At 42.2% G+C, this 17,676-nt stretch overlaps 1 protein-coding gene across 1 annotated transcript; it reads right to left on the bottom strand.

Annotated features, from left to right (window-relative positions):
- Positions 1-1,865: 1,865 nt before the first annotated feature.
- On the bottom strand, positions 1,866-17,163 carry LOC128256496 (membralin). Its single transcript, XM_052986894.1, has 13 exons — positions 16,840-17,163; positions 16,692-16,774; positions 16,473-16,619; positions 16,322-16,414; positions 16,060-16,262; positions 15,837-16,002; positions 15,620-15,782; positions 15,501-15,558; positions 15,353-15,436; positions 15,150-15,282; positions 5,886-5,985; positions 4,905-5,577; positions 1,866-3,850 (listed from the first exon to the last, which is right to left on the bottom strand). The coding sequence occupies exons 1-13, from the start codon at positions 16,969-16,971 to the stop codon at positions 3,054-3,056; spliced, it is 2,832 nt and encodes a 943-aa protein (XP_052842854.1). The 5' UTR covers positions 16,972-17,163; the 3' UTR covers positions 1,866-3,053.
- Between the last annotated feature and the right edge of the window lie 513 nt (positions 17,164-17,676).

Below are 17,676 nucleotides of genomic sequence, written 5' to 3' on the forward strand. Positions count from 1 at the left end.
AGCAACATTCTGGGGCAGGAGCAGAAGGGAGCCTTTCAGACGATTTGCATTGTTTTATTTACATATTTTTCAAACCACTTTCGGAAGAGCGCAGAGTAACTTAGCTATAGCCATCGATGCACACGGCTCTAAGCTATTTGCCTAAAATTCGAGTTCAGATTTCCGCTTTAAGATTACCAATCATTGGTTAATTTAGGATACTCTTTTTAACTTTAACTTTATAATTTTCGAAATCAAACAAATAAAAGATCTCAGCGGGGTAACGACTTCATTCCGCCGACAAAGTTCCGCCGTTTTAAAACGACATCATTTCGTAAGCCGCGAAATTACAAACTAAGTTATGCAGATTTTTAGAGAACTAAGCTATTTTCCGAAAAAGAAATCCATTACTTTTTTTTCAGACTTCCGATTAAAAAGTGGTATACCTTGAAACTCTTGTGACGTAAGCCTCTAACAATTTGCAGTTAAATTTAGTTTTAAAATTTTGAGTTGTTCTTTTCACGATGTAACTCCTTAATTAATATCCGAAAAAAACATTGCAGAAAAGTTACCAAAACCGTACAATTCTAAATCCATAACTTTTCTTTCAAGCATGCGATTTCGTAGTGGTATATTTTAAAAGTCTTACTCCTTAATTAATATCCGAAAAAAACATTGCAGAAAAGTTACCAAAACCGTACAATTCTAATCCATAACTTTTCTTTCAAGCATGCGATTTCGTAGTGGTATATTTTAAAAGTCTTCTGGCCTAGTTCTCTAAAAATCTGCATTTAAAACTTGGTTTCTAATTTCGGGTCGATTTTTTGACATTTTTATGATGTAACCCCTTTCTAAATCTCCAAAAAACCGTCCTTGCAGAAAAGTGACCAAAAACCTACAGTTTTAAATCCATTACTTTTCTTCCTGGCTTCTGATTTCAAAGTGGTATATCTCTAAGGACTTGTGGCGTAAGCCTCTAACAATTTGCATTTAAGTTTAGTTTTGAAATTTTGAGTTGTTTTTTTACGATACAGCTCCATAATTAATTTCCGAAAAATAGCATTGCAGAAAAGTTACCAAAAATCTACACTTCTAAATCCATAACTTTTGTTTCATGCATGTAATTTCGCAGTGGTATATTTTAAAAGTCTTCTGGCCTAGTTCTCTAAAAATTTGCATTTAAAACTTGGTTTGTAATTTCGGCCGATTTTTTTTTAATTTTTATGATGTAACCCCTTTCTAAATCTCTGAAAAAATCATCCTTGCAGAAAAGTGACCCAAAACCTACAGTTTTAAATCCATAACTTTTCTTTTAGGCTTCCGATTTCAAAGTGGTACACCTTGAAACTCTTGTGTCGTAAGCCTCTAAAAATGTATTTAAATTTAGTTTAGAAACTTTGAGTTGTTCTTTTTACGATATAACTCCTAAATTAATATCCGCAAAAAAACATTGCAGAAAAGTGACCAAAAACCTACAACTCTAAATCCATGACTTTGCTTGCCAGCATGCAATTTCGCAGGTTAAAAGTCTTCTGGTTTAGTTCTTTAAGTTTGTAAGTCAAATTTGACTTCGCAGCATTGCCCTTTCTTTTAAGATTTAAGCACCAAATCTATACAAATTCATCCCTGACAGGCACGCATTCAAATCTATATCCGTGAAATATCTATCACATGACTACCCCGAATTGGTTCCGCTCAGTTTAGCTATAAAACAGAAATATGCAAATTAAGCCTCAACTTCTGATGAACCATAATTTGTTTGTGTTCCAGTCAAATTAAATTGCCGGAGAGGGCCATTAACATTTATGTAAATCACAAATACCATTTTCCGATTCATAAGAACGTCCAGCTCGAGTGGTTCACCCCCAAAAATCACAAGTTTCTACTTGATTTAAGTCGTATATATTTATACACATTTAGAAATAACTTTTTTAGCAATAGCAAATAGTCATAGCTTCTAGTATTAGTTTAGTGTGTAAAGTTAAGAGTTATAAACCGTTCTCGAACTTTGATTTCGACCTCCATTGCTTATTGAATAGTTCGACACAATCACTCAATCTCAGATCAGAATCAGAATCAGGTTCAAATACAAATACAAATACCATGTACAAAGTAGGAGTTTACTTAACACAAAAGCGAAAACAACAAAAATACAAAAATTAATGTCTCAGTTAATTAAATTGACTCAATAGTCGGCCAATTATGATTATTGTGATATTTTTGTTTAAACATTCAACGTTATTTATTCATGAATATTCACAGTGTGTTTCTTTGTGATGCCTTTTTCGGTTTTTTAAATAATGATCTCAGACAAACAAAATATATTACAATTGACAATGCTGTGGCATTCCATAAAGTCAACGCAAAGAGTTTGGGCAAACAGCAGCAGCAGCAGCAGCAGCAGCGGCAAACAGCAGTAAAGGCCGGAAAGGCTTACGGCTGTTTGTCCGAGCGGTTTTTAGGACGGGGTTCTAGGGTTCCAGGGTTCTATCTGGGGCTTTCTCTGCTAGCGGCAGCACGAAAGTTAATTAAAAATGTTCAGCGCATTTTTCTCAATAAAGGGGCAAACAAAGATGGGCAAAAAAGTGAAGTTTTAAAAAGCGACTAGCTTGTGTTGAGTGTGTGTGTGTGTGTGTGTGTGTGTGTGCATGTATCTATGTATCCATGTTCATGTGTTGCGGCTTCTCACGTATTTGGCTAATTAAAAAGGCGTGCAACATTATTAATATATATCCTGACTTTTGCCTGCAGGTACAAGCAGGTCAACTACGCGTTTCCGTTTCCGTTTCTCCGTATCGTATCGTTTCTCGTTTTCAGCCCGAGCTCAAGCACGTTCTCATCCACTCACGACCTCCATATCCACACTCATTCATTTACCCACCCACCCATCCATCCGTCCATCCATTCATCCCACCCCTTGCACACACATATTTGAGCCGAAGTGGGGGCGTAGTGAGTGAGTCGTGGTTGATCTCCGGACATAAGTACACCAGACAAATTATCTAAAATTACTAGCTCTTTTATGTATAACATCTTGTTTTGTGGGTAGCTTTTTTCGGCATGGTTGGATTGGTTTAGGGTTTAGGGGGCTCGCCACTAAAGCCTATGGCCAATTCTGCGGATGTTGCTGCTGCTGCTGCTGTTGTCACTTGGTTTGATGTATGTTGTGAAGTTTTCATTAGCCGCTGCTCCTCCTGTGCCTTGTGGTTTGCGCCAACATTGAGTTGGCAATTTGCTGCTGACGTTGGGCTGTCGCCTTCTATAAAATCAACTGTTTGCCTGTCATCCATCATTGGCCTGGCTGCTCCAGCTCCTCCTGCTGCTGCTCCTCCTCGCTCAGAGGATTGTTTTGACGTGGCAGCTGCTGATGTTGCTGCTGTCGCGGGCTCGTCCGGTTTGTTTTTCTGCCCCTGATGCTGCTGGTCATTCATAATGCTGTGAGCTTGTAGTGGGCAGCTTTGCTTTTCACCTGGTGCGGATGGTAGAGGCCCCCCCTCCGCTTTCAGCAGCTCTGGCAAATTATTTTCTAATTGCCTCGCCTTTGGCTGAGTCTGATGGACATCATGGACATCATGGACGTGGGTGTGAATCAGGGTCTGACGAGGATGAGGATAAGGATGTGGATGCTGGAAGGACGCTGCAACAGTAGTTCTTTCATCCGACATATTTATAATATCCGCCGCAACGGAATTTGGATTTTCCAGCGTCTTGGACACGCCCACAGCTGGCCGCCCCTCATCCGGCAGCTTTTCCTGCTGAACCACCTCCTCCTGGCTGGGCTTGTCTTGAGCTGCTTCCGCTCCTCCGGCGGCTGCTGCATCATTTATGCCCGATGTTGTCGGCTGCTTGCGTCCCTGATTTGTTTCGACATCTGAAATATGCAGAGAATTTGAAGGCAGAGTGAAAATAAAACAGGAAATGACAAGCGAAACATTTACAGTGAATATTTCCCAGCGAATTGAGAAATAATTTCATGCATATTACGATTATTGTATACAGACAGGATGACGCAGACAGACGTTAAGAAGAGCTTCGCTCTGGTTCACTCTGGCCATTGTATGTGCTACGAAATTGAGGGTTTCTTGGGTACCCTGCTCCACTAACTCCTTCCCCCGACAATCCTCCATTGGCATTGGCATTGGCATTTATTGCCACTGAATCTGTTATTTGCTTATTTGTATTGCTTGTTCGGTTGTTGGTTGTTACCGACTCACACACGCGGGTCCGCAGGCGAAAGGGATTTCCCGTTTGTCGAGTGGAATTCAAATTTGAATTTATCTTCCAAACGATTTCACCCACAGCCAAAAAGGACTTCGTGGCAACGAAAAAAAGTATGTGAGCTATCAGTACTAGTCGAAGTTCCGGTATTCTATAAACACACTTTGCTAAAATAAACTATATTTTTAGGGGTACTAGAAAGGAATGTGTTTTACATAATCGCTTTACTAAAATTACTCAATAATAAATAATGTGGCATAAGTTCATTTTTATTGTTATACATTTTTAAGCAAGCAGACAACAAAAAAAACTTTAAAATTATTTAAAATGCTTTTGTTTAACTGTCAAAACTATTTGAAATTTTTATATTCTGCACATTCTCTTCTTAAAATTACTAACTCATACTACTTTATATTTAACTAATTGCTTTGGCTATCTAAAGATAATTGCAATTAAAAGCACATCGCCATTTCATCATATTTAAATTCGTTTTTCATATGAATGAAGGCGAGTGAAAAAAGAACTCTTCCGGCTTATATTTATAAATATATTCCTTTGATGGTCAGCCTTTGGCACAAGTATTACGTCCACTGAAAGGGTATGCAAATGGCTGCCGCAAAAGTTAAGAGTTTAAGCCCTCAATGCGAAAGGCAATGAAGTGTGCCGGCCCCACTCAATTAAGGCGAGGGAATGTCGCCAAAGCTTACCTGCTGTTGGCGTTGTTGCTGCTGCTACTGCTGATGCTGCTGATGCTGCTGCTGATGTTGCTGTAGTTGCTGTAGTTGCAACATCGCCGCTGGTGGATTCATCAGTGGCCGGATTGCCCCCCCTTCGGACCGCCATGGCCGCTGCCACCTGATTGCGCAAGCCAGGTATATCGGCCACGTTTATCCGCTGCAGACGCACTTGCATCAGTCGTGCATTGCCGCCGTGTCCCAGGAAGACGCGACGCACGGTGGCGAACTGCTCGCGCCCCTGCAGCCACTGGCCCACCACGGGCAGTCTCCTCAGGTTGGCCAAGGCCACGCCCACGGCGTCAGTGGCTCCCGGCGCTGCTCGCTGGTGCTCCGGATGTGGGCCGTGCTGCTGCTGCTGTTGCTGCTGCTGCTGCTCCTGTTGCCCCTGTCGCTGGGCTGCCAGTTGCCCGAAGAGACGAGTCACTATGAGGCGGGCACGTTGCATGGCCGCCTGCTGGCCACCAACGGCTGGCCCAGCTCCACCTCCTCCTCCTCCTGGTTCTCCTCCAGCCGCAGCTGCTCCTGCTCCTCCAGTAGCTGCCGCTGCTGCTGCTGCTCCTTGGTTGCGTGTGATGATGAAGACCTGGTGCTGGGCCATGATGGCGGGCAGCTCGTAGCGGTGGAAGAAGAACACCATCGAGTGCTGTGAAAGGGTAGAAGGCAAAGGGAACGAGCCTCAGACAGATATGTGGAGCAGATGGGATGGGGGGTTATGCCACGGTCGCCGTGCACGTGAGCTGGGGTTCGCTGCTGCACGTGAGGCCCTGCCTCTGGTTGGAAACAATGCCACAATGCAGACTGGCGAACGGCGAACGGAGACTGGCAATTTGTCATGCACTTGACAGGCGTAAACATGGCCGGAGTTCGTTTCCATCATTGTCGCAGGGCCGAGTTGCATAACGCATTCATTACTCGCCATGGTTACGCCATGTCGCTACCACCCGTACTCACCTGGGTGAAGAGGTACGAGGAGAGCAGCGCCAGAGTCCTGTATTGTCCACTGAAGCGGTAGTGATACGCATAGAACGCAAAATGGTACAGGTAAAAGAATCTGCAAGCAAATGGACAAAAAGGGTTAGTGCCAGGCTAGAAACAATCGAAACCCTGCGGGATGCCACATTCTTTGCACCGTCAATAGTTGGTCGGCAGAATAAAGCTTCCTTTTAATGCACCTTAAACACACAGCACTTAAAAAACTTTTAAAGGGTAAACCACTTCGGGGTCTTTAAACTATTTGTATGGGTGTGTAAAGGCATGTAACTATGTACTTTGAAAGACGACGGTTTTTTTTGGGTGTGATTTTAAAACCCTAGTTTTGTGGAGCCCCCTATAAACTGTGTGAAATAAGAATAAGAATAACGAAAACCAATTTTGAATTATTATTTTAAATTCCCTATAAATGTGATCTTACACAATTATAAAAGCTATTAAAGCTAACACAAGCTTTAAAAGGTGTTTTGAACCATGCAAGTTACTTAACGTAAGTATTTTAAAACAAAACTGTTTTAAAATAAGGCAAGGGCACTTCTACAACTCCTAAAAACAGTTTACAATTACAATTTGCAGCTTATCAACACAAAGCAATCCTAGGCTTCAAAAAAACAGGGTTAAAATAGAGTCTGAATAAGTGAAACATTTAGCCCACTTAAGTTATGTGAAATGTGTCAAGCACTTAAGGAAATCGAGAACCAATGAAAAATCTTCGCCCAGCTGTTTTAAAGCTGCCAAAAATCGTGTCTTAGGCCTCGAGAACCCTCATCAAATACTGGCGATCGACGGGGCTGATGGGTTGATGTTTTGTGGGGGAAGCTTGATTACCATTCGACAATGTTGTACTTAGCTGCCAGAAATAAAAAGCGAAAACATATTGGTTTCTGTTTTTCTATTTTTCCCGCCACCTTCTTGAAGCTTTCACTTCGTATTTGTATACCCTTGCAGAGGGTATAACGATTTCAATCAAAACTCTGTCGTTTCTATGCAAACTCGTCTCTCAGTTTTAAAGCGTTCTGAAGGAAACTTTCTTGAAAGACTTCCTTCTATTGCAAGTTTTATATAATTCGAAGTGGGATCGAACGACTATATCATAAAGCTACCATAGAAACAATCGGAAGAATAAATGAAATTAAAATTATAATTGTATTTTTAAGAACATACTCAATAATAAAGTTATAGTTTACTATTTTAGAATAAATGGAATACAAATTATAAATTTGTTTTTTTTTTAATTTATTCGAAAATACTCTAAGATAAAGTGATAAAATAGTAAACGATTTTGAATTTACAGTTGTAATTATTAAAAAACCAGACAACGATATATTATCGCTGCCATATGATCAAAAAATTCATTGGAAAATCGGCATAGCTTCATCACTAGGCATTTAAAATGACTAAAAAATGTGTCTAAAAGTATGCAACGAAAAAATGAACAACGTCGTATGGAATGAATCCCGAGTATCTTCGGAATCAAAATATATTGTTGCATTCTTTAAGACACCTAGTAAATTTTGTGGCACCCCCAATATTCTTTTATAGAATATATTGTTTCTGTAAAAGCTGCAAGGGTATACAATATTTGGCTTGCCGAAGCTAGCTTCTTTTCATGTTTTTTGGTGGGCTGAGACTAAGCTGCGGAGAAATGGGTCAGACGTGTGGTGCTGGCCGAAGTGGGAGGATGAGGAACGGCCCTGGGAGCACGGGCCATGACATAAGAGCACCAAGCTTCAAGTAACAAGTAACAGTAGCCGAGGAGGACAAATATCAAAACTGCCAAGACAACAGCCGTGGCGGCTCTAGAAACGGAAACAACAATGGCCAAGGGAGGCCAAAACAGGGAGCAGTAAAAACACTCAAGAGGATTTAATAATATAAATAATTGCTGGCGCTGTTAGCTGAATTGTTGCTGGCCAAAGACAACAAATAAAAAATAGAATGGATGGCCGTCGTAACAACAATAACAGAGGCAACAATAATGACAACGAAGGCGACTCATTGATAAGCAATGGACGAGCGGGCAAACAGCTTGACAACCGGACTGAAGACTGAACGCTGAACACTGAACACTGAAGACCTTTAGCGTGGCCGGCGGAATTCAACTTTAATTTATTTTTACAGCCAATGGGGGGGTGTGCCATGTGCTATGGGTTACGGGATATGGGATATGAATCGGGTTTTGGGGCATGGCCATGATTGAGTTATGTTATTGAATTTAATTCGAGTTGATTGTGTGCCCACACAAACAAACAGACCCCCAAGTATCGACCATCAATATCAACAGCGACAAATGAAGACACACGACTCTTATTTAGCAAGCCTTTCCAGGGCATTGCGCAAGCAGAGGAGCGTTGAGCATTATGGACACATGCACAGACACATACACAAGCCAAACGCTTGCCAGCAATTTCCTCAATTTCCCCCCCACCCTACACAAGTCCTCCAATCGTCGAATCCTCGGGAAAGAAAGTGCGGACTGCAGACACGTAGACAACACTTATCGCCCCTTCGTTTCCGTTTCATTCGCTTTCCTAATGTAGCGTAGCGTTGACAAGCAGCAACGCCTTGTCCCCGCTTCCGTTCCTCACCATTTCCCTTTCCCCTTCCCTTTCCTTTGTCCCGGCACTCTTACCCTTTCCCTGAGGCAGCTCCACCACATCCCACTTGCATCTCAATGGGGGAAGGGGCACAGTGCTCCAAAATCAGCCATGTCTTTATGGCATGTCGTTCACATGCTTTCTTACACGAATATTTAAAATCTTTTGGCGAATAGCTTCCGGAAGCGAACAACTTCCCAAAAACTGACAAATTGAGAACAATCTGCTTTCAAAAGCTAAGAAGTATTTGGTTCAAAAGAATATTAACAAAGTTTAAAGCAAATTTAGTTGGAATTTAACGAACTATAAAACAAGCTTAAAATAAAAAAGGGACATTGCACTAAATTATTTGCTGGATGTTTCAATGTAAATGAAGCTAATTATTTAATTAATAAATTAATTATTCTGCTTTTGTCGTTTATAAATATTTGTTTGCCTTGTATCGAAAATGTGTGTTGATAATAGAATGAATTGAATTTGAACTTCAAGCACTATAACATTTTCATAAAATAAATAAAAGCAAAATAGCTCTAAATGTAGTGAATAGCAGATTTATGGAATTAAGTTTATTTAACTGTTTGCTAAGAAATTATCCCTCGAACTTTTTTCAAGAGTCTATTCTCTTTGAATTTGCTTTTTTTTTTCAAATCGCAATATATTCAATCCTGCTTCAAGTTGCATATCTCCATTTCTTCACAACTCTCGCATTGCAATGAGAGTCAATCAGTTTGCAGCCATCATCGACCAATGTGCGACGTGGCAGGACGGATGTGCGCCAGGCAAATACTGTTCGCCTTCATATCCTTCCAACCCGGAGCGGAAGTGGGCGTGGGAAGGGGCGGCAAAGGGATGGCAAACAGGACAACTGTTGCATGTGTCTGGTTAGGGAAAGGGCTTGAAGTGTGAGTGCGGGTGGGAGTCTTGTTTTGAGTCGGAGCGTGGTTAAGTAAGCACCTCGGCTCAACCTGGTGGCAAGTGTGAAACGTGTCAGCTCCGTCGGTTGTCTGTTGTCGGCGGTTCCTCCAGCAACGATGATCCGATCTGCGTCATAAGTGTTTATTTGTTGCATGCAAACAGGGCGGAAGAAGTGGGGGTATTCGTAATAGTTAAAGTGCTCAATGAGCTTGTAAGCTCTCCTGCTGGTATGGCTGCTTTTAATAGCATTTGCATACATGGCTCGGAATATCTTTCCACCGGGGCACCTAAGCACCAGTATCCAGTATTCTAGCTGATGCAAAAGGTGGGTTCAATATGGATACGATTTGGAGATAGAGAAAGAGATACTACTGCTTCTGCTGCTCCTGCTGGTGAATGCAACTCGAAACTTAATTGAAATTTCACAAAAACTGAAGTATTTGCCCGGCAAACACTCGGTGGTGCCCCGCTCTCAGTTAAATGCGTGAAAACGACCCATTTTCATGCATAAATTGGAACAGAGTTGTCGCATATGCAAACAGTAGACAAAGGCACGTTGCGCATACGCCATGTTAACAAACAAAACAAGCTGAAACTGAAACAAACAGAGCACACAAGCAGACACACACTCGCACACATACATGCTAACAACAATGAAGCGATTTTGCCTCGTTATGAACACTCATCAACTGCACCTTTGAACAGCACCCACACAACAAGGATACGTCCATTCACCACCCTTTCACCCCTCAAATCACCCCCTTTGAGCCACTTCTGTTGATGGGGGGTCGCCGGCCGCGCGGTCGGACAAAAGTTATGGCAGAAAAACAAACTTGACGCAATTATACTTTGCGTAACATGATCTCAATCAACACGAAAACAGCCAAAGGAGTGCAAAGCGAATGGAAAATGCCTGCCCATTCTGTTCCCTAACCCAGTTTTCCCACCACCCACCACGCACACCCACTTTTCCGGGTACTCCTCACCATGGTTGCCAATGCCGTTGCCGTTGAGGCTAACCCGGCGACACCGTGGCCACCTTCTGAGACCGAGCAGCGGCAACAATGGCTGGCTGAATATATATGTTATATGGTCCCTACCTAACCTACAGCTATATATATTTATATATATAGTCGCTATGTTTGTTAGCGTAACAAGCGTGTAAACAACAGGACGAAAGCGGAGTCGAAGGCGGCTACTTGTAACAGAACCGAACTGAACCCCTTTCTTCCCAACCACTTTGGCATTTGCTCTTTGAAGCCCTGGGTCCTCAGCTTCCTCGCCAGCTTCTCGGCGCGACAAACAATCTGCGCAAGACTCCACTCAGAAAAAAATTAAGTACGATCAATCTTATTTTTAAGAAAGTTTCATCTTTTCGTACTTTAATCAGGAGAATACTACATCCTACAAAAATTTTAAATAAAGTATGAGATAGGTTTGAAAAAATAATTCCTAGAGATACTAAAAAATTACTAAATGAAGTACGTTTTTGTTCATTGATAAAAACAATTTAGTTTTGCTTGTTTATTGAAAAGTCGTTTACCTACAGAAAATAACTATGTATACTATACTAAAAATAGTTCTTAAAGCATATTTTTTTTGCATTTAAAACAAGTTCACATTGATAAAGGAATACTTTATATCTAATTTATTAACGAAAAAACGTTTAGATTTTTTAAAATAATTTAAGCCTGGTTTAAGTACAAATTATACTTGGTATAAGTACAGCATGGGCTTGGTTTAAGTAGCGTTCTTAATTAATTTAATTATTTTTTTTTAAAACTTTCTTAAAGAAATTGCTAAAATTTTTGAAATTCTGACTAAAATGAGCAGATTTCGAACTCGACTCCCCAGCCCGCTTTTTCTTCACCCAAACACAGATTTCTTGTTTATTGCCTATTATTGGGAATATAAAGTTCTTAAAATAAGAAATTCTGACGAAAATGAGCACTTTTCGAACTTGTCGCCTTTTCAAGCACGCTTTTGGTTAAACCAAGCGCGGAATTCCTGTTTTTTTTTCCCTAAGTGTCGGGATTTGAGGAGCAAAGGGAGTAGCAGGGGGGAAGTTGGGGGGGAGGGCCGGCAGGCAGGTGTTTCTTTTAGCTTTTCCTGTGCGTTTGCAGCTCATTTAATACGTGTCGTCTGCCCGTGCCTGGCAACCAGATTTAAGCACAAAAGAAGCATTACGCGCCGCAAGAAGCCACAGGGCAAAATAAGAAGCTGGTCCGGAGTGAAAGGGCTGAGGATGGGGGTAGGATGTCGGGTGTGAGGGGCTTATTATACTCCTCCCCCGCGAATTTATATACGCGTGTAGTTAGGGGGAAAGAAAAGTCGGGCGGCCTCGTTAAACGGCGATTAAGACGAGCCGAGGCAGCCGCTCCTTTGATGACTTTAAAGTCCCTTAAAAGTCAATTAGAATGAATTGAAGGCAATTGACAGGAAGTTCAGAAGGTTAGTTGGCTGGATGAAGCTTTGTTGCCACTTGACAGTTTTAAGCTTTCAGTTTTTAGCTTCCAGTTTCCAGCTGCCGTCTGCAATTGCCTTTTGCCATTTGCCATTTGCAATTCACGTTGATTGCAACTTTTAGCAAAGTTTAAGTACACAAATTAGTCTATGCAATGAAATTAATACCATTTGGCGGACGGCGGACGACGGACGGCGGATGGTGGCTGGAGTTTGTTGGGTTGCAAGCTGAAAACGAAAAGCGCCGCCAGCTTGTTTGTCTTGTATGCTAACTTCAATGCCAGCCGGTTCGGCCTTAGCTGGCTCTGACTTGCCTGCCTTCGACAGACCAAGTTAACCGCAAAAACCGGCGAGCAAATACGGAAGCAGGAGCAGAGGGTTCTGGAGAGTGGGCCCCAGGAAGGCAGGCAGGCAGGAAGGAAGTCAGGAAGGAAGCAGCAGAACAAGCAATCCCGGCCCTGTAACCCATAACCGCAGGACCAACAACAGCGGCGCCAGCAAGAACAAGAAAAAAAGGTTTAATTGACAAAGCCGAAGTTTTGAGTACCCTGGCAAATTGTATGTCCTTGACAAGAAGTCAAGTTAATAACTATTGTTAATAACTTGATTTAATTTTGATTATAAACTATATATATAGTTTATATATTATATATATTATTATATAGTTTTTCAAAAATAAAAATTATTTATTTTATTTTATTATTATTAATTTTACTTCAAGTTAAAAAAACTGTTTGCTAAGTTCCATTCATTTTCTCATTTAAAGTCTTACTTTTAGCTTAACATGAAGGCAGTAAAAGCCTTTATAGTTATAATAGCAATCAATCGAGTTTTACCAGCAGTTAACTTAAACTAATTTTTTTAAAGCTCTATTGGTGCAGCAAATAAGATAAGGAGATATTTACTTTGATTGGACAAATTCGATTATTTACAATAAACCTATTTTAAAGGTGTATCTTTAAGTCATACATTTTTACCAATAAGTCTAAGGCCCTTTCTTGAATTTATTAAATGCCAAAATATTTTATATGCTTAAGTCTAAGACACTTTCTTGTATTTATTAAATGCCAAAATATTTTAAAGGCTTATATCTGCTAAATCACATTTGGTTTCCCATTTTAAAATCCCAGTTTTAGCGTATTTTGGAAATGAAAACCTGGTTTAGTCTTTTTTTACTTTCATAAGTAATTGAGTTTGACTATGAGAAAACTGAATTTAATTTATTGAGCTAACGAAGCTGATTATAATTTAAATATGAACAAATGCGATAATAAATAAACATATTATTTGATAGGACAAATCCTCGTATTTAGAATTAAACAACCCTCTGCTAGGGTATAAAAATAGAGCTTCGGAAACCCCTTTCACCGCTTGGGGCAGTCAATAACAGCAAAATTAAACCGTTGGAAAGCACACACACACTCCACACTCCATCCAAAAACACCCTCCAGACACACAAAACACTCACAAACATGCATTTATGGTTCCGGTGGAGCGTCCTGGCCATATGGCATATGGTTATGGATGCGTGGGGCTCCTGCGCTGAATTAATTTCACTTAAAGCCAGGACCAAGCAGCTGCCCAAAGACGGAAGCACTTGGACTTGGACTTAGACGCATACCCATGCCCATGTCCATGCCCATGCCCAATCAATATACTCTCTGGCTACTGTACTGTTTGCCATTCAATTGCACAGAAAAGGATTCGCCCCGGAACATTGCAATTGGATATTTTTTCATTCAAAAGTTTTGCAGAAAAGTTTGACAATCTGGGCGGGCAAATGATGAGTTATGCGAAACTCCAAGGGGCAGCAGACACAAAAGATATTTCTTTTGGCCAGGTGCACATCATCACAGCCTCGCAACCTCACAACCTCACAGATTACTAGCTCATGAGCTTGGGAAACTATCAAAGGAATCTGGCCAACCTTTATATCAGCACTGGGCATATTTGAGAGTCAAAGATGCCTTATGCGTGCCTCTAACAAATTTCTAATTTGTGGCCGCACACTGAGCGAAATCAGGCAGCATTCCTGTTCCTTTAACAGCTGCCATTTTGTAAGGATTCCCTAACATGCTCTGGGCAAACAAGCCGGCCACATTTAAAATCATTCGCGGCCATGAATCTTTAATGAATATAAATACGACAAGTGGTCCTCGACGAGGCGAGACTTCCCCACTTGTCCCATTTTCGGAGCACTGATAGCCTTTTAATTCGGCGCAAATTACGCAAAATCAACACCGCAAGGCGCCGCGGAAAGTGATTGAGGCTGGATGCATGCACATGAATTCATAATCAAGGCGTGCGGACCTTGGCCCTCGCTAAAAAGGGAATTTTCGAGTGTCTTCTTGAATTATTGATGGTCTGCCGTTCAGCGCATCGTGCAAATTGATGTCCGAAAAAGTTGCCAAAAAAAAAAAATGAAAAAAAGGAAGAAAATAATTTCTTGCGGCGGCCGCTCTCAATTATGCAAAGTGCGCGTAATAAACCGCAAAGTAGCTCCGTTTCAGGGGAGGATGGGGTTGTCCGCTGCTCCTGACGTGCGTGGTCATTAATGTCGATTGAACGGGAATGAGCGGCTCTAAATTTCCGCCGCCTTTTTCTTCTCATTTCCCCCTTTTTTTGTTGTGAGCCAGCGAGGAGGAGTTTATTTAAATGTTTGCTAATGGTGCGGCTCAGTTGTTGGTTGGGAGCTATACGCTGATGATGGCTTTAGTATGGAGAACTGCCGCTTGGGTTACGCTTGTTGACTTAAGTGATGAAATTCTCTGTTTGCCGGTGTCTGTGTGTGAGTGGATGAGTGGGTGTTTGAAAGGAAGGAACACCCCTTTCGACGACCAAGGGGTGGCCACTGGTCGATTTGTTCTGGCCCCGGGGGAGGCTTGCGCAAGCCAAGTTAATTTTCAAATAACAACCGGAACGCCAGCGGTTGGACTGGGCGACTAGGAGTGCGAAATACCCAAACCCGAACCCGACCCAGACCCGCAGACCAAAGAGAAGGAAAATATGCGAACGAACCGAACGAAATGAACTGTTAAGTGCTGGCCACGGAGGTGGGAAACGGGAAATGGGAGGGCCAAGATGCTATTATCTATGGCCGGACAGCGGCAGCATAGATGCTGGAAAGGATTGCAGACTTAATGTAATTGAATTTGTCATTTGCTCGGGCCACGGACAATTGCACAGAAAAAAAAAAAACAAAAAATAAACAGGGTTCGGGATGTGTTTTAGGAGAGAGTGGCGTACGCACCTGAGCCAATGACGCTTGGTGATGCTCGTGTGACAGCAGATGGCATCGTATTGGTCCGCAATCCAGACAATCAGTATGATGTAGAAGGCCGTGGTGGTGTCATTGAAGAACTCCGACATGATGGCTTCCATTCCTGTGTGAAAACGAGGGATACAAGGGTTAATGGCCATGCAAATTAATCAGTCGTCGGGGTTGTGTCACACCTACGAGCGCCAAAATGACGGTAAGCAATGGAGCGATGGGAAACCGGGCGGAGACATTGAACTCAAGCATCTGGAGCAAGTCAACTGGAAAGGTAAGATTGCTTTTAAACATCTTTCACATATTTGAAGGGTTATCTGAACGTTCTACCTATGAAGACAAAGATCTGGTGATGCGAGTAGCGGAGCAGCATGGACACCGAAAACGTCTAAAAAGATAAAAAAGGTGTTGCAGTAAGTCATAGATTTCTGGGCACTTAGTATACTCACAAATAGCAGCATCACAAAGAAGGCAGCCGGATAGCTGCTCCAGGCAGTCCACCACATGGACACAAAGCGATAATGCTCGCCGGTGATCACATTGCGCAGGAAGCCCTTGTTCTCCTCCTGCTCGGCAATCGTTCTAACCGAGGCCATCAGTAAGTCATCATAGCTGCAAAATAAAAGGAATTAACAGCTGTAACATATACTACATGGGTTATTTTACCCCAGCAGACGTTTGAGCAGGTATCGTGTGAGTCCATCCCCAAAACACTTGTCGGTATTGGGATCCAGTTGGACAGTGAGCACGGGTATATGTAAACGCTTTCGAGTGGCTGAAGACAATCGCAGGTGGCCGTACTCCAGCGAATACTCCACAATGTATTGCTCCTCTATAATTGTAATCATTTAAATACTAGTCTACACTGATTAAATGGGTGACAACCCACCATCGTCTTCTTCGTTCTTGAGTTGTATGGCATTGGGATGGTCGTAGGTGTCCAGGATGTTGACGGCATCAAAGTAATAGTACAGGGACTCATTGCTGTAGGCAAAGGTGGGTCTAACGGGCAGACCCAGCCTTCCCAGGATGGACTCATACCGCTTGAGCCTGTCGTGATTCTCCAGAGTTTGCGGGCCAATGCTATAGTAGCTGCAAAGGATTTTGTATAAGTCTAAATACTTCAGTAGTAGCGTTATCCAGATGCTTACTAGGAATCCTTTAGAGAGCGCACGATTTGCTGGTCCCGCTTGATGCCCTGCCAAATGGCCCGCTTCTCCGCCAGGTGGGGAATGATCTCCACTCTGCAAATGATTACACTCCATTAGCATTTAGGGGGAAGTTCAAAGGATAATTCCTAACCTGATGACTCCTTCGCGTGGCCAGTTCTGAACCTGCTGCAGACAGGTGCAGGGATTCTTGATGAAGGCGTTGTGGACATAGATGAGCGTGAAGAAGAACAGCAGGGCCTTGGCCAGCAGCAGGAACTCGATGGTCAGCTGCACCTTCCTGCAAGTGGAGAGGGTACACACAGAGTGCGGAGATAAAGTGTGGATAGATAAGGGGGCCAATGACTTTTACCGTGGAACTAACTCCGCATAGGCGGCCGCCGCCCGAAAGTATATGGCATGGAACAGTCGGTCCCGCATGTTCATCATGTTATTCTGCAAGTCAGTTCAAAGAGATAAGGGTGTTATGTGGATAATGGGTACTGTGCATGGGTAATTACCTGGCCGCCGCCACCACCACCTAATCCGCCCGGGAGCACCCGATTGCGCCCGTTTCCATTACCCCCGATGAAGTTATTGATTGCGTTGGCCATCGCGTATTCGGCCGCATTCTCCGGCAGCACAGCGGCCATGGCTGGAGTTGAAGGTTGTTACTTCCGCGTCTGGTCAGCCGCTCTTCCGCAGTCGCAGTCCGAAAATCTGATCCAATCTTAGAGATCTCTGAGACTGCTGAGAGTTGGCCAAATTCACTTGGCGGTGTTGTTGTTGTGGTCACAGCTTTTCTGCTCACAGTTGTTGTTGTGGTCCGCAGTAGTGGTGGCACACAGGCGATAGCACTATCGATATATCGCAAAAATATTGAAGTCACGAAAAGGGGAAGAAGTAACAGGTCAAACGGTTTCACAATAATAACTGTATAGTTAAAATCAGCAAAAACGTTCTTTTATTAACAACTCACTCCCCAAACTTAAGACTTCTGTGGAAAAAATATTTAAAATTTGTCCTTAAAAACAATAAAAAACCAACAATATATATATTTAAATTGATTTAAGCAAGTTTCATCGGAACCAGATCCAATGATTACCAGTTTAATCTGTTAACCGCTTAAGTGGAACCAGCTCTAACGGTTAACCGCAAATATGATCGTAGTTCAAATTTGAACATAGACGACCAAGTGCGCAAGCAAAACAAAACAGATAAACCAACATTCGAATTATTTATCTTTATTTTCTGCAAACCAATGTACGAAATTAAATATCTCAATGCCTCGACTTTCATTTGTCATATAAATAAGCTACATTGAATGTCGTTTAATTTAGTTTTACATTGATTGGTGG

Source organism: Drosophila gunungcola, assembly GCF_025200985.1.
Source record: "Drosophila gunungcola strain Sukarami chromosome 2R unlocalized genomic scaffold, Dgunungcola_SK_2 000020F, whole genome shotgun sequence".
In the NCBI taxonomy this organism is placed as follows: Eukaryota; Metazoa; Arthropoda; class Insecta; order Diptera; family Drosophilidae; genus Drosophila; species Drosophila gunungcola.

What these genes read in the sequence shown, in the direction of transcription:
- LOC128256496 (XM_052986894.1), bottom strand. Translation starts at nt 16,971, where the DNA reads ATGGCCGCTGTGCTGCCGGAGAATGCGGCCGAATACGCGATGGCCAAC. An exon ending in CCACGCGAAGGAGTCATCAG is followed by an intron (nt 16,415 to 16,472) that starts GTTAGGAATTAT and finishes AATCATTTGCAG; the next exon opens with AGTGGAGATCATTCCCCACC. An exon ending in TCTTTGTGATGCTGCTATTT is followed by an intron (nt 15,559 to 15,619) that starts GTGAGTATACTA and finishes TTATCTTTTTAG; the next exon opens with ACGTTTTCGGTGTCCATGCT.